General features: G+C 43.6%; 1 protein-coding gene across 1 annotated transcript in view; it reads right to left on the bottom strand.

Annotated features, from left to right (window-relative positions):
* ADAMTS17 (ADAM metallopeptidase with thrombospondin type 1 motif 17) overlaps positions 1-17341 on the bottom strand; it is a 540263-nt gene that overhangs the window by 187617 nt on the left and 335305 nt on the right. The window contains exons 13-14 of the mRNA XM_082253049.1: positions 13408-13574; positions 10553-10680 (exon numbers count right to left, since the gene is read on the bottom strand). Coding sequence (XP_082109175.1) covers positions 10553-10680; positions 13408-13574 — 295 coding nt within the window. The remainder of the gene's footprint in view (positions 1-10552; positions 10681-13407; positions 13575-17341) is intronic.

Genomic DNA, 17341 nt, shown 5'->3' with positions numbered 1-17341 from the left:
TTTGGTAAATACCTGAAAAAAAAAAAACTAAAATTGTGCCCGTGTCCAACTATATATAGACCTCTGTATATCCAAGAACAGTGCTTTTAAGTCTGTCCAAAATCAGATTTTTTTTAGGTCAGGGTCTCCAAACTGTGGCCTGCTCCAAGATTTTTTCTGGCCTGCAGCTGATGTACAATCTCTGCTATTAGGGGGACATTGCTGGGGATTCTGATGCTAGATGGGAGTCTGATGTTGACTCTGATGTAGGTTCTGAGGCATGATGGGTTCCCTGATAAAAGGAGGGACTCCTATGTAAGGAGGGACTCCGATGTGGACCCAAGTGTAAGGGAGGACTTTAAAGGGGGCCTAAGTGTAATGTAAAAGCTATCCTAGTGGCTAATAAGCTGCTGGATTGCTTTAACAGATGTCCCTCCCTCCCACCAGCACCCCACCAGGCTCTCCCGTGCAATTGGAGAGCCCTGGATCCGATCCAGCGGTGCCACCGGGTTATCATAGAGCTCGCTGCGAACCAGACAGTCCGCAGCCATCTCTATGGTCCTGGGGGGCCAGAAGAGAAGAAGTGACTTCACTTCCAATTCTGGAAGATGGAAATGCAACTATTTTTTGTTCTGGAGAGCATTACATCAAGGGTTTTTTTGTGCTTAAATTCTTAATATTAAATTTAGAAAAGACATAACAAAAATACAGAGCAATCAAAAACACAGGTAGAATTCCTTTTTTTTTTTATCTCATTCTTTCTAGGGTTGAGGAGAGACCTGGGGTCTTATAGAAAAAACGTATACATGTTTTGTGGTAGGAATAAAAGTGATTAAAAATAAAGGGATGGTGTTAAAATAAAAAAATAATAATTTCAAAGTGCTTAAGCCCAGAAGTGAACGCATACGTAGGTTGCACACACATATGTAAATGGTGTTTTCAATGCAAAACACACACACACATATACTGTACATATATGTATGTATATATATAGCTTGGAGGTTCTGAGTAATTTTCTAGCAAAATAAAAAATGCTGATTTTTACATGTAGAAGAGAAATGTCAGAATTGGCCTCAGCTGGAAGTAGTTCATCACCTTAACCAATTTTAATGCATGCTCTCTCTGCTTTAACATAGTTTAACCAGACTTGCACCACATGATCATATTATAGCCTAGAGAAACTGGGCTTCTTAAGCACAGTAACACTGGAATGGCACTTTCTGATATTATTTAGAATTCTGGGACTGGAGCTCAGCAACAAGGTAGATAATCTCAGCATGGAGAGTTGAATCCTCTTACAAACTGTGACAACACTAGTAGAGAGAATTTTCCCTGTTCCATCTCCAAACTCTAAACATGCTGATTGCTTTATTGAGTACTCTAAGCGATGTTCTGGTATAAACATCCCCAGCTGTTATATAAAACTATTTCCATCTCTTTGTTTGATTAACGCGGCTCTGTGTAAGGCTCTGTTCTGAAATACTCTCATAACAAAGCCTTATGTCTTTCTGGGATAGAGCTGGAATACTGTACCTGTTGGCATCCTATAACTCTGTCCTGGCACCTTCTTTGCTGCTTGGAACAGAGCTAGTAAACTGGGTACTTGCACATGATAGCCCAGGGGTCTTCAAACGTTCTAAGCAAAGGGCCAGTGTACTGTCCTTCAGGCTTTAGAGGGGCCGGACTGTGGCCAGTGGGATTAGACAATTCCCCAACATTAGTGCTCAATCATTGGTTTTAATAGGAGAAATAGTGCCACATTGCTGGTATCAATGGAAGAAAAGTACCCCGTTGATGGTGTCAGTACGGGGAATGGTGCCCCATCAATAGCGTCAATTGGTGGAATAGTGCCCCAAGGGCCAGTTTTGAGACAAGTGTGCTAGCGCATTAGGGGTCAACATAAGACAACAAGATTAGGTTCAGACCTCTGAGCAGAGGACAGACCAATGGCCAACATCAATCTTGTGTCTGCCAGCATCGTATAGCTCTGTGATGGCTCCTCCTCTTCAACTTGGAATAGAGCTGGTATACTGGGCACTTGCATATGATTGCTCAGTACAGGTCAATTTAGGACCATGAGATAAGAATCAGACCTCTGAGCAGAGGACAGACCAATTGCTTAAACTAATCTAGTCCTTCTCTGCAGGTTATGGCTCTGTGATGACACCCTCTCTTCTGCTTGGAACAGAGCTAGTATACTGGGCACTTGCAAATGATAACCCATTAGAAGTCCACTTAAGACAATATTAGGTTCAGACCTCTGAGCAGAAAGCAGACCAATTGCCAACACCCATCTTGTCTCTACCAGCATTTTATGGATCTATGCTGGCATATTCTGTTCTGCTTGGAATAGAGCTGGTATACTGGGTACTTGCATATGATATGCAATTATCCCATTAGAGGTCAATATAAAACTATGAGATTAAGTTCTGACCTCTTGGCAAAGGACAGATCAATTGCCAACACACGTCTTGTCCCTGCCAGCATCTTATAGCGCTGTGGTTGTGTTGCTATGACCATTTTAGTGATTTTGTATACCATAACTATATAAAATAACACATTTTAGTTACAATGTATTGTTTTCAGAATCTAGGCTTTCCCTATTAGTATGCTAATGAACTTGTTAGACTGGCTCATGAAGCGATGTAGGCAGGATGTAGGGGGAGGGAAAAGAACTGGAAACAGAGAGAGGAGGCGGCAGTTTTTCAGGACTCCAAGAAGCAGAGATCCTGGATCCTGGGAGAAGACCCCATCCCCAGGAAGTTAAGTAATTGTTTACTGTATACCTAGTGCATACATTTTCAAAGCCTATTTGCTAGGGAGGATAGATAGCTTGTGCATGTGTATATTGTATGCATATTTTGTGATACTCTGTATGTCGTGCATGGTTTTCTAAAATTGTTATGTAGTTTGTAGATACAGCATTTGCTTATTAGAGCACATTAATATACTACAGAGGTTTAATCGTTTCCTTGCTTTTACCGCAAATACCTTAAATGATGCAAAGAAAATAGGGATTACACTTTTTCTTCTTAAATAAATTCTTTATTTACCTTCTCTTCTGCTTGGAATAAAACTAGTATAGTGGGCACTTGCATATAATAACCCAATAGAGGTCAACATAGGACAATGAGATTAGGTTCCGACCTCTTGCCTATTACCAACATCCATCTTGTACCTACCAGCATTTTATGGCTCTATGTTGGCATCTTCTCTTTTGCTTGGAATAGAGCTGGTATACTGGGCACTTGCATATGATATCCTATTAGAGGTCAACATAAAACTACGACATTAGGTTCTGACCTCTGGGCAAAGGACAGACCAATTGCCAACACACGTCTTGCTCTGCCAGCATCTTATGGCACTGTGGTTGTGTTGCTATGACTATTTTAGTGATTTTCTGAACCATAACTATATGAAATAACACATTTTAGTAACAATGTATTGTTTTCAGAAGCTAGGCTTCCCCTATGCATATGCTAATGAACCCGTTAGACTGGCTCATGAAGCTCACGACAGGAAGTGATGTAGACAAGAAGTAGGGGGAGGGGAAAGAACTGGAAACACAGACAGAGGCGGCAGCAGTTTTGCAGAATTCCAAGAAGCAGAGATCCTGGATCCTGGGAGAAGACCCCCATCACCAGGAATTAAATAACTGTTTAGTGTATACCTAGTGCATACATTGTCCATGCTCATTTGCTAGGGAGAATGGATAGCTTGTGTATGTATATATTGTATGCATATTTTGTAATACTCTGTATGTTATGCATTGCTTCCTAAAATTGTAAGTAGTTTGTAAGTACAGCCTTTGCTTATTCCAGCACAATAATACACTACAGAGGTTTTGTTGTTTCCTTGCTTTTACCGCAAAGAACCTTAAAAGATGCAAAGCAAAATAGTAATAACACATTCTCTACTCTATTTTTTTAATTCTTTATTTACCTTCTCTTCTGCTTGGAATACAGCTAGTATAGTGGGCACTTGCATATGATAACCCAATAGAGGTCAACATAGGACAATGAGATGAAGTTCCGACCTCTTGCCTATTGCCAACACCGATCTTGTCCCTGCCAGCATCTTATGGCTCTGTGCTGGCACTTTCTCTTCTGCTTGGGCTGAGCTGGTCTAGTACAAATTACTTGAACTATTTAAAGAACCTGAAAATAACTTCAAGAAACTGACAGCGGTCAGAAGTGTTTAGAGTGCCATGTGACTGTGTGGTAATAAGTATATGCTTGTGTAATCCCGGTAAAAGAGATCTGTCATTATACATTTTAGCATGTTATAGTTACAAAAGGATATAACATTAAATTTGCTTTCATTTTAAAACACCCTGTAATTTATTGCTGAACATAGCTTTAAGGAAGGAGGACTGTTTACATTATGCAGCTGCAAGCAGCGAAGCCATTTTCTATATTCAGAAATTTTCTCAGACAGATGTAGCTTTAAAGTCTTTACACACGTGAAATATAGCAGTACACATACAGATCAAATCTTTTTAACCACTTGCCGACCGTATCACTTACATATACGCCGGTAAGGCGGCTCTGCTGTGCTAGATCACGTACTAGGTACGTGATCTGGCACTTGCTGGTAGGAAGAACCTGGCTTTACTGTGATTTTACACAGCAGATACCAATCAGTGGGTGCCGGCCAATTGATGACTGTTGGCATCCGCCGATCGTCGGGAAGACACACAGGACAGAGCTCTGCCTATGTAAACAAGGCAGAGCCCAGTCCTGTCAGTGGGATGCAATGGATTTTCTTTCCCTGCAAAGTAAGGAATAAATTCCATCAATTCCCTTAGTAAAAGCAGCGCACACAGTACACAAACACTGGTTAGGCACACGTTTAACCCTTTGATAGCCCTAGATGTTTAAACCCTTCCCAGCCAGTGTTATTAGTACAGTGATAGTGCATATGTTAAGCAATGGTCACTGTATTAGTGTCACTGGTTCTTAAAAGTGTCAATTAGTGTCTGAGTGTCTCAGTCCTGCTATAAGTCGTTGATCGCCACCATTAGTAGTAAAAAATAAATAAAAATTCCAGTATACAGTGCCTTGCGAAAGTATTCGGCCCCCTTGAATTTTTTGACCTTTTGCCACATTTCAGGCTTCAAACATAAAGATATAAAACTGTAATTTTTTGTGAAGAATCAACAAGGAGGAGGAATGGGCAAAAATTTCAGTCTCTCGATGTGCAAAACTGATAGAGACATACCCCAAGCGACTTACAGCTGTAATCGCAGCAAAAGGTGGCGCTACAAAGTATTAACTTAAGGGGGCTGAATAATTTTGCCCAGTTTTTTTATTTGTTAAAGTTTGAAATATCCAATAAATTTCGTTCCACTTTATGATTGTGTCCCACTTGTTGTTGATTCTTCACAAAAAATTACAGTTTTATATCTTTATGTTTGAAGCCTGAAATGTGGCAAAAGGTCGAAAAGTTCAGGGGGCCGAATACTTTCGCAAGGCACTGTATATACCAGAATTTGTAGATGCTATAAGTTTTGCGCAACACAATCAATATAGGCTTAATGAGAATTTTTTTTGCCAAAAATATGTAGCAGAACACATATTGGCTTAAATTGATGAAGAAATTAGATTTTTAAAAATGTTTTATTAGATCTGTTTTATAGCATAATGTAAAAAAAATACATATAGTATGTATATATATATATATATATATTTTTTTTTTTTTTTTTTAATTGGTTGGCCTTTTTTTGTTTATATCACAAATAATTAAAAGCGCAGAGGTGATCAAATACAACCAAAAGAAAGCTCTATTTGTGGGGAAAAAAAAGACATGAACTTTATTTGGGTACAGTGCCATTGTCCGTTAAAGTAAAGCAGTACCGTAAGATTGGACTGATCATGGAGGGGGGTAAATCTTCTGGAATTCCAGTGGTTAAACATAATTCCTAAGTACGTGTATTATTAAAGGGGTTTAACTTTAAACCCGCTCCTTCAAAGTTTCAGCTATTCATCTCAGAGGGTATATCTAGGTTTCTTCTGAAATGGCCAACTCGATGCTCATAAATACACCCCTGAGAGTGTAGAAGTTGACAGCTGAGTATACTTTAATTATTCATCACGCTCTTCTAAAAATGCTAACCTGATAAAACAATGTTTTCTATTAACTGCTTTACCATAAAGATATTTCCCCTTACTGCTTACTGTCACGTAGTAGAGAGATGGATTGCTATGTATTGCTTTGGAACTCTGAGGCTCACTTTCTTATTTACCTCCTTCAAGCCACCTCCACCATGGGCCTTTAAGTGAGATTTAACACAATGAGGTGGAAAAGCTTAGCGATCACATGACCGTTGTGACTGGCTCTCACAGCGGTCACCTGATTGGGAGTCCATTCTGCTTGATCCCGATCAGAAGTCGTGAGCCAGAGCGGTCAGAGACATGCACACAGCATGCAAGGAGCACTCTCAGTTTACAACCTCAGACCGCAGTGGACGCATATGTGCAGCGGATGGTCCTTAAAGCCCATGTATCCTACTGCTGCGTATATGCTTTATGTGGTTGGGAAGACAAACAAAAAAAAAAAAAAATGGGATTTTTGACCTACCATAAAATCCATTTCTCCGATGTTCATTGACGGACACAGCTCCTGATCTTCTTAACCATTGGGTTAAGAGCTGGAGAGCAAAGCCACCAGATCAGAGATCCTTTTGTTTTTCGGCTGGATTTGATTGTCCAGAGACTTTGGACACTAGTCCCATTTTGCCAAGATCTCCCTTTGCAGGGACCTCGTATGGAACTGTGCAAACGGGGTAGAAACCATTAGGTCCAGTATCCTCAAGCAAGTCCAGAGGGAGGACCACCTGCAAGAGATGAATCGCAGCATGCAACTTCTGGAATTTGTCCAAAGGAAGGAACACTCTGGCTAGAGCCGAATCCAGAGGCAGACCCAGATAGTCCAGTTTTGTGGAAGGAACCAGAGCAGACTTCTGATAATTCAGAAGCCAGCCGAACTCCCTCAGAGTTCATATAGTGATGTCCATGTTGTCAATCAGAGCAGTATGAGACTCTGCTCGCAAGAGAAGGTCGTCCAGGAAGCCCAACAATGCGATCCCTCGCTGACGTAACAACGCCATCACTGGAGCCAACACCTTTGTGAAGATCCGAGGAGCAGAGGCAAGACCAATGGGGAAATGCCACAAACTGATAATGCTCCTCTCCCACTGCAGGGTGGAGGAAGCGTTGGTGACAGACACATATTCGAATGTGTAAGTAAGCATCCTAGATGTTGATAGAGGCAAGGAAATCCCCCTGATGCAAGGATGCCACCACCGTGTGAATAGATTCCATTCTGAACTTCTGTACCAGCACAAAGCAGCTCAGGGCCTTGAAATCCAGAATTGGACGCACCTTTCCGGAGGGTAAGAACGAAACTCAATCTTATAGCTGGAGCGCATCACTTTGTGGATCCAATTGTCTTGCACCAAGGAGGTCAAAGGGTCTGAAAACCAGCAAAGACATCCCCCTACCCCAGGCACGGGGGAGGGCGCACCTTCATGCATAAGGAGCTTTGTCTGTAGGTCTGGAGAAACCTGCTTTGGACTTGCCAGACCAAGATCGCTTGGATCCTCCCGAAGAGGCCTTGAAATGGCTTTGAACCCTTGTCAGCCAATTCTGAGGGACGAAAAAACTTCCTGTGAGCCGAGGACGGCCATGTCTGAGACGAGGTTCCTTACCCTTACTAGCCTGCGGAAGAAAGGTGCTCTTCCACCCCTGTGAGATTCTTAATGATGTCATCCAGGGTAGCTCCAAACAGGCGATCTCCTTGAAACGGATCATCAGTCAAGGCTTTTATAAAGGTCAGGTCAGACCAACAATTGAGCCACAAAACATGCCTAAGGACTACTGCCGAGACAGTCTAAAAAGCAGGGGAGTCGCATCCAAAGAGGCATCACAGATAAACCTCAGCCCCTGGACCAACTGGTCTGCCAGCTCCGCAAAGGCAGGGGGGAGCTGCTCACCCTCCAGGTCACGTAGTAAAAGCTTAGCCCACTCGGTCAGAGTTTGTGACACCAGGGCAATGGTAAAGACCAGTCTGAGTGCAGAGCCAGCCACAGTGAACATACTACGGGCCACAGCCTCCGACTTTCTGTCAGCAGGATCCTTTAAAGCCAGCGATTCTTCTACCGGAATCATGGTTGCCTTATTCAACCTGGAAACTGAGGGATCCACTGCCGATGGAACAGTCCACTTCTTAAGGAGGGACTCTTCAAAACAGTATCTCACTGCGAATCGCTTAGGGACCACAAAGGGATGTTTTGGTCGTTTCCACTCTTTTGCGACAAAGCTGTCAAAATAGGAAGGAAACGGAAACACCTTTGCCGCTCTGGACAGCTTGTGAGTGCCAAAAGGAACCGGTGCCTCCACCGCAGCTTCAGCTGCGTCGTCTATTTTTAGAGTCTAACGCACAGACAGAATCATTGCATCCACCAGCGCCTTTTCGTTCGCAGGCTACAGGAGTGAAGGAATCATCCTCACTATCTGAGAACTTAGGGCGTGAGGCCGCAGACCCCTCAGGGCAGGCCCCGTTTGAGGCAGCCAGATCAGATTCAGAATTTGAGGAGACAGATAAAGCAGGGGAAGGAAGAGGGCACTTTTTACTACCCCGCCGCCCAAAAGCCAACTCCACCACCAGGGACACAAAGGACTCCAGGACCGCCGTTAGTGCATCAATAGATTGTTGGGACCTGGAGGGCCCCACAGGCTCTGAGAGGGGGTCAGGTGGGAAAATGTGCTCCAATAACTCCTTGAGGAATAAGGGTAAGCCACAAAAGTGCAAAAAGACACTGCCAAGGGACACACTCCCACCATGCTGGTAGCACCAACCGGTCGCCAGCCACAGAGCACCCCCCTGATCCTGCAGCAGAGAGAGGGAGAGGACCCCACCAGACTCACCACCCCACGAGGCAGTCACCGGCAGTACAGGATTAAAGCACTCCACGTGCAGAGTCCAGGAAGGAGAGAGGCCCAGGAGTCAGCACCAGGGAATAAGGAGGGGCTACCACAGTAAAATGGCCACCCAGAAGGCTCCACAATAATTGTTGCCATTGATTTCAATGCCGGACTAATGCAAAATGGCCACCGCGGCTACACATACATGGCCGCCAGCCTATACAGAAAATAGGCTACAAAACAATGGCGGCCCTGCGAGGCATCCTTGGGCCCAGGCAAGACACAGAGAAAGAAGGGGGGGCTTTGGCAGGAGCCCCCCACCAGGTACAGCCCTCCACACAGCCAATCGCCTAATCACTGGCGGCAAACCCCTCCCCCCCCGGCCCCATCGCCAGTACAGCAACCTGCCCTAGCCCCAGGAGGTAGCAAGACCATCATATGACCCCCGTATAGATGGGGATGAAGAGAGGAGGGGATAGATGACCCACAGGATGATGAGACTCAAGAGGGGGGCCCCAACGGGAAGGAGGGGAACCCGGGGGTCCGACTGTCCCAGGGAGGGGCCGCGTCCACCCCAAAACCCTCCAGGGGGGAGAGGGGTGATAACTACTCACCATACCAGGAACCAGGCGGGGACCACTCCAGACAGAACCTGCTCGCCATCTAAATAGGGGGCTCGTTTTATATGAAGGGAAAGGGAGAGCCAATTAGGTAGAGCAAAAAACTTCTAGTACCAACATCCCAAAATTATAAGTGGAAAAAGAAAAGCAGAGGACTGATTAATGGGAGAGCTGTCAACCAGGAGGAACGCTGCAATGCAGGCCGAGACCCAGTCATATGCGACCTCATGAGGCGTTTAACTCGCAGGCCAGCCCCTGTCCGGTGAAGCTATGTCGTGGCCGACCTAGCGTGGAGCTGAGGTCTGTGCGCGCTCGCTGGCCAGACTGGGGTGACCACTGGACCTAGATTATCCAGCCTGTCGCCCAGTCCGGCAGTTGCATGTAGATCTCGCAGGAAAACACCAGGAGAAAAAAATCTAAAAAGAAAAAAATACCAGAACCAGAGATCCCAGCAAGGAACTAGGTCCTTACTCCTGACTAGGCAGAAAAAAAATACCAATATGGGAATGTTTGACCATTCTTCCACAAAAATCAAGGTCCCTAAAGATATAGATGAGAGAGTTTGGGGTGGAGGAACTTGACTGGCCTGCAGAGACCTGACCTCAACCCAACAGAACACCTTTGGGATGAATTAGAGGGTAGACTGCGTACCAGGCCTTCTCGTCCAACATTAGTGTCTGACCTCACAAATGTGCTTCTGGAAGAATGGTCAACCATTCCTATAGACACACTCCTAAACCTTGTGCACAGCCTTCCAAGCAGAGTTGAAGCTGGTATAACTGCAAAGGGTGGGCCATCTCAATATTGAACCCTACGGACTAAAACTGGGACGCCATTAAAGTTCATGTGGGTGTAAAGGCAGACGTCCCAATACTTTTGGTAATAAAAAAAACAGGTTATACATTGGAGTCATAGCAATTTGCAGTGGTTTTCTTTGCCTGCCACTGCAGACTGCAATGCAGGAAGAGGACTAACAGGACTGGTATTTAGAAATTTGAACGTTTGCAAAAGACTATTGAGGTACTGCACCTGGCATTTCCCATGGACGCATAGATCTGCCTCATAGGGACCGCATGGGGTTCCATCCAAGACTCTGTCCGCCACCAGTATTGGAGTATCACGGCCTACAGGAGTGCAGTATAACTCACATGGCTTATCTAGGAAATAAAGAAAGCAAAAGTTGGCAAAGTATTTTCCTCTGAGACACCCAAATTCAATTTATTTTAGTATGGAAAGACCAGTAAACTAAGGCTAGGTTCACACATGCCCGCTGCGAATTTCCAAAGCAGCTGTTCAGCTGTGAAAATTTTACCTTAGCTAGTTAAGGAGGGGGCTGGGAAGCTGGCCATCGCATCTTTAACAATGGATGACTCATCAGCTGTCAGAGAGGTTCCCCGCTGACATCTGAATGTAAAAAAACCCATTGCCGGCAATAAAAAATTGTGAAAAAGCAGGGTGGGGTCTGGTAGGGATTTTAAGGGGAACCCCACGCCAAAATTAAAACAAAGCAACCACAAAAAAAAAAATAAAGATGTGCCCCCCCCCACCCCAAAATCTATACCAGTCTCTTAGGTCTCGTATGGATTTAGAGGGGAACCCCGACGCCAAAATGTAAAAAAAATAAATAAAAAAAAAATAAAAAAAAAAATTGGTGTAGGGTCCCTCCCAAAATCCAAACTAGACCCTTATCAGAGCATACAGCCTGGTCAGGAAGGGGGAGGAATGAGCAGGTGCTTTCAGGTCGGCAGTGGCAGCGGGCGTTGTGACTGATGATGGATCTATGCCAGGGGACAATGTTTTTGTTTTTTTAATAAAGGAATTGTCAAACATTTTTGGTAAACGAGTAGGGGTACGAGTGAGTACCCCTACTCATTTACATGGGGGGGCAGGATCTGGGGCTCCCTTGTTAAATGGGACTTCTAGATTCTGATAGCCCCCCTGCCTGCAGACCCCCACAACCATTGGCCAGGGTTGTAGGGAAGAGGCTCTTTTCCCCATCATCATGTGGACAAGGTGCTTTGGGGTGGGGGGCGCAGAGCCACCCCCTTCTCCAAAGCACTCCCCCCATGTTGAGGGCATGTGGCCTGGTATTGTTCAGGAGAGGGGTGGGGCGTGCTAACTCGCCCCTTCTTTTCTGGCCTGCCCAGGCTGCATTGCATGCTCGGATTGGGGTTCGGTATAGATTTTGGGGGGGGGGGGCTCCACACCATTTTTTTTTTTTTTTAATTTTAGCGTGGGGGTTCCCTCTTAACATTCACACCAGACTCGAGAGGGGTCTCCAAACTTTCTAAACAAAGGGACAGTTTACAATCCATTCGACTTTATAGAGGCCGGACTGTGACGATCGAGGACAGAAAACATTCTGGCATCAGTGGGAGTAAACTATGTCCCACCTTTGGTATTGTGAAGGAAATTTGTACATCCTATATATTATTGTATTATATTTTGTATGTATTGCACACCGAACTCACTGTGCACATGGCACTAATAATGTTTTCATTACATGTTTGTATTTCTTTCGAGTCCTGATTAGAATTAGCCTTCCTATGTTACGCCCCTTGTTACCATAAAAGTACAATTGTAATATTAATGTGATACCTAGGTAATCATGTGTATAAAGGCCTTCAATTCCGTCAAGTAAAACAGAACAGTAATTTGGGGAAAGATTCGGAGTGTATCTTTTTGTGTCTGTTCCCTACTGCAGTAGCTATTAATTTGGAACCACTAAACAATATGAGGATAGGAGTTGCCTATTTATAAAATGTCCAGAACAGAATTAGAGGAGAAATATTGCCCCAGAACTGGTGTCATTGGGAAGAACTGTGTTCCATCATTGGTGTCAGTGAAAGGAATAGTGCATTATTGTTGGTGTTAGTAGAAGGAATTGTGCAGTATTGTTGGTGTCAGCAAAAGGAATGATGCAGTATTGTTGGTGTCATTGGGGAACTTGTGCCTTATTATTGACATCAGTGAGAGTAATAGTACCCCATCATTACTGTCAGTGGAAGCAATAGTGTGCCATCATAGGTGTCACTGGGAGAAACGGTGACCCATCACTGGTGTCACTGGGAGGAATTGTGACCCGTTGTTGATGAAAGTGGGAGGAACAGTGCCCTATTGCTGGCGTCAGTGGCAGGAATTTGCCGCTATTGTTGGATCAGTGGATGAAATAGGTGCCCCAAGGGGTTGATAAAGACAAGCAATGGGCCACATCTGGCCCACAGGCTGCAGTTTGGAGACCATTGCTTTAATGCTTGGGTGTCCAACCTTTTGGCTTCTCTGGGCCCCATTGAGTGTAGAGAAATTTTCTTGGGCCACATATAAAATATATACTATAGTTAAGGTATATAAGTAATAAAATGCCGCGGCACCCTTCCCGCGCTGCCGCGCCCCCCGCACTAATTTAACACAACTAGAGGATGATCAAATGAAATGAAATCAGTATACAGGGGATTACGTCTTCTGAGAGATAATAAAGGAACACTCTAACCACCATGACCACTTCAGTGTTTGGAGGGGTCATGGTGGTAGGAGTCAGAAACACTGCACATGCTTGACCCCCCCCCCCTCCCCTCCGAGGCAGCCTCTGCCTACCGTTAGTTGTAAGTTGCTGTGGCCGTGCCCCCGACCCGACTTCCCTCCTCCCCAGCGAAAAAAAAATTGTTAGTGGGCCGCATTGCCTTTAGTTCCGGGCCGCAGGTTGGACATGCCTGCTTTAATGCAACTACATATAATTCCATTATAGATTACCCCCCCCCTTGCATCCATTGTTTTGTGAATCTGTTCCACAAAAACAATGTTTGAAAAAAGTCAGTCACTATATAACTACTGGATTTCCCATTCATGTAAAAGTGAAGAATCAGTGTAGTATGGATTACACGTACCATCAATAATTATGGCGGTAAGGAGACTTTTCTTCTTGTTGCTGTTGCGATCATGGGATTGACACTGATGGTCCCTGAAGCTGGTGCCTCCTTTAGGACATGGCAAATTCTCACACACCATGTGTTCTACACTTGCTCCTTTGCAGCTACGACCTCCAGGTCCCGGACTGTCAGAAAGGAAATATAGAGTCAAAACTTGGTGGGCCATAAATTAACCAGGATGTACCCTGCTGTCCTGAGGATCTACAGCGGATGTCCTGAAGGCTATGTACCTGCTTCTACAAGACAGCAGAATGTAAAACGATTTCCAAACCATTGATTCATATTCCTTGGAAAGCTTTCAGCGTGGAGGTTAATAAATCTGATTCGGAATTAGGCCATGAGCTAATGCTGTCTATCCACACAACAGTGTAACATTTCCTTTCCTCCTACTGCTAATACAACCGGCTCATTACAGTGATTTATGGGATGCATTTACAAACTTCACTGGAACTCTAGACAACAACTGGAGAGAAAATTCTAAAATAACGGTAAACTGAGCCAGAATGTCAATGAAAAGTCCTAACTCAAACAAGGCTAGCACAAAGCTATCATTAGAAGAACATTAAAAGAGAAATGCCGCTTGTTTTTTTAAGGTATTTTCTAGCTGAGCAAAGCAAATTGTTTTAAAAAAGCACATATGTCTGCCTGCCAATTCAAATAGCATTTGTGAAGAGAGGACATGCCTTCATTCCCCATGGGGGCCAGAGTTTACACTTGCGTTGCAGACCATTACAACCGTATGCCCTACTCACATATCAGATATAGCATGATGTCAGAGATTTAGTGCCAAACACTTATGATCTCTACAGGATCGCTTAGTGAAGTCATAAAATGTAAGCACAGATTAACCCTCAGCTAAGCATGCCAACCAAAGGAATTATCTCTCACCAAGAATGATGAATGGTCTCATTGCTGCCCTTTCCTCATACTTTTCATGACTGCATGCACAGACCTTCTATGACTTGAGCAACCTATGTGTATACAATAAATTAATATCCGCGTTGTGATGTATAATTTAGTGAAAATCGAAAAAAATGAAAAAAAAATTTTTTTTTTTTTAATATAAATCCTGAAGCTGCTGCTCACTAGGTAAACTACCAGAAAATTGTTAAAAGATATAAATAGACAGCGCTAACAGGTAAAAAAAAAAAAAATATATATATATATATATATATATATATATATATATATATATATATATATATGCTATAAAATTAATAATTATACTGCAGCAAAAATGCATTCATAATCGATGGATATAAATGAATAAAGTGCAATAATGTGCAATAAATAAGTGTCCATAATGTAACCATATAAAGTGCAAGTGAATTGATTAAGTGCAGTCCAAAAGATGGTTTCTTCCAACGAAACTAAAGTGCCAAAAGGTGCTCAAATCCTTTTATTGATGATACCTTTGTGAGTATTATTTTTTACCTTAGATCTTAATAAACCCTACCGGCTTCACTATGTATGGCTTCTTCCTTTTCTTTTAAAACCCATATTGGAGAGAGAGAGAGGAGATGATCAATTAAGGAGCCATTCTAAGCCGTGCATGTTATCCATCCATCCGTTCAAGGGATATCTTATATGCCTGGGTAGCTGCATTTATCCTGCAATCCGAACAAGGAACACTATATATGCTCGAGGCTCATTTATATTCTCAATCTGGTGAGTGCATCCCCATTGGGGGTCCCCCTTCTTTTCTTGAAGAGCACCTGGGCACTTTAAAGGATTTGAGCACCTTTTTGGCACTTTAGTTTCGTTGGAAGAAACCATCTTTTGGACTGGACTTAATCAATTCACTTTCACTTTATATGGTTATATTATGGACACTTATTTATTGCACATTATTGCACTTTATTAATTTATATCCATCGATTATGAATGCATTTTTGCTGCAGTATAATTATTAATTTTATAGCACATATATATATATATATTTTTTTTTACCTGTTAGCGCTGTCTATTTATATCTTTGAGCAACCTATGAGTGCTGGAAAACCTTGAATAACTCATAGATCTTCAGTTATATTATATTCATGCCCTTAAAAGATATACAAGGGAGGTAACAAAAGTAATGCAAAAGTGGGCATAACTTTTCTTTATTAACTTTCGTAGGTCATTCAGATTTCAAATGTTGGTAGAGTAACTCCTCTTCTATAACAAGGGTCCCCAAACTGTGGGCGAGGGGCTAGATGAAGTCCTTTGCTTGCTTTTATCCGGCTGGCCCTTGGGGCACTACTAGTCCGGCTGATACCAAGAAAGGGCACAATTCCTCCCAATAACTCCAACAATGGGACTCCTTTCCTCCCAACGCCACCAACCATGGGGCACCTTTCATCCTAATGACACCAACCATGGTGCATAATTCGTCTCACTGACACCAAACATGGGGCATCGGATGCAGTCTGGCCCCCCTAAAGTCTGAAGGACAGTAAACTGGCTCTGTTTAGAAACCATGGGGCCCCTTTCCTCCCAATTACACCAACCATGGGGAACCTTTCCTTCCAGTTATACCAAAAATGGGGCATTTTCCTCCCAATGACACTAACCATGGGGTACCTTTCCTCCCCATGACATCAACCATGGTGCATAATTCCTCTCACTGACACCAAACATGGGGCATCGGATGCAGTCTGGCCCCCCTAAAGTCTGAAGGACAGTAAACTGGCTCTGTTTATAAACCATGGGGCCCCTTTCCTCCAGATTACACCAACCATGGGGAACCTTTCCTTCCAGTTATACCAACAATGGGGCACCTTTCCTCCCAATGACACTAACCATGGGGTACCTTTCCTCCCAATGAAACCAACCATGGGACACCTTTCCTCCCCATGACACCAACCATGGTGCATAATTCCTCTCACTGGCACCAAACATGGGGCATCGGCTGCAGTCTGGCCCCCCTAAAGTCTGAAGGACAGTAAACTGGCTCTGTTTAGAAACCATGGGGCCCCTTTCCTCCCAATTACACCAACCATGGGAAACCCTTACTTCCAGTTATACCAACAATGGGGCACCTTTCCTCCCAATTACACCAACCATGCAGAACCTTTCCTTCCAGTTACACCAACAATGGGGCACCTTTCCTCTCAATGACACTAACCATGGGGTACCTTTCCTCCCAATGAAAACAACCACGGGACACCTTTCCTCCCCATGTGACCAACCATGGTGCATAATTCCTCTCACTGACACCAAACATGGGGCATCGGATGCAGTCTGGCCCCCTAAAGTCTGAAGGACAGTAAGCTGGCTCTTTGTTTAAAAAGTTTGGAGACCCCTGCTCTATAATAACTCCTCTTCTTCACTTCATTGCCGGTAAATAATGGAATCCAAGCAGAAGCAACGTGCCATCATTGAGTTCTTAATGAAGGAAGGGTGTAGGCTGTCCGACATCCACAGAAGGCTACAGAATGTTTACAGAGATGACACCATTGACAAGGGTCACCAATGACAAGACATTGCTCTTGTCAATAGTGTCACTTCTCTAAATATTCCATAGACTTCTGTGAATGTCAGACAGCCTGCACCCCTCCTTCATCAAGATCTTAATGATGGCACATTGCTTCTGTTTAGAATCCATTATATACCTGCAATGAAAAAGAAGAAGAGTTACTATAGAGGAAGAGTTACTATAGAAGAAGAGTTACTATAGAGGAAGAGTTACAATAGAGGAAGAGTTACTATAGAAGAAGAGTTACTATAGAGGAAGAGTTACTATAGAGGAAGAGTTACTATAGAGGAAGAGTTACTATAGAGGAAGAGTTACTATAGAGGAAGAGTTACTATAGAGGAAGAGTTACTATAGAGGAAGAGTTACTCTACCAACATTTGAAACTTGAAAACAACTAAGTTATTAAAACAAGTTATGCCCACGTTTGCATTATTT

This window comes from Pelophylax lessonae (assembly GCF_965119305.1).
Source record: "Pelophylax lessonae genome assembly, chromosome: 4".
NCBI lineage: Eukaryota > Metazoa > Chordata > Amphibia > Anura > Ranidae > Pelophylax > Pelophylax lessonae.
The sequence above is the reverse complement of the archived record's forward strand: the minus strand, read 5'-3'. Positions and strand labels throughout refer to the sequence as shown.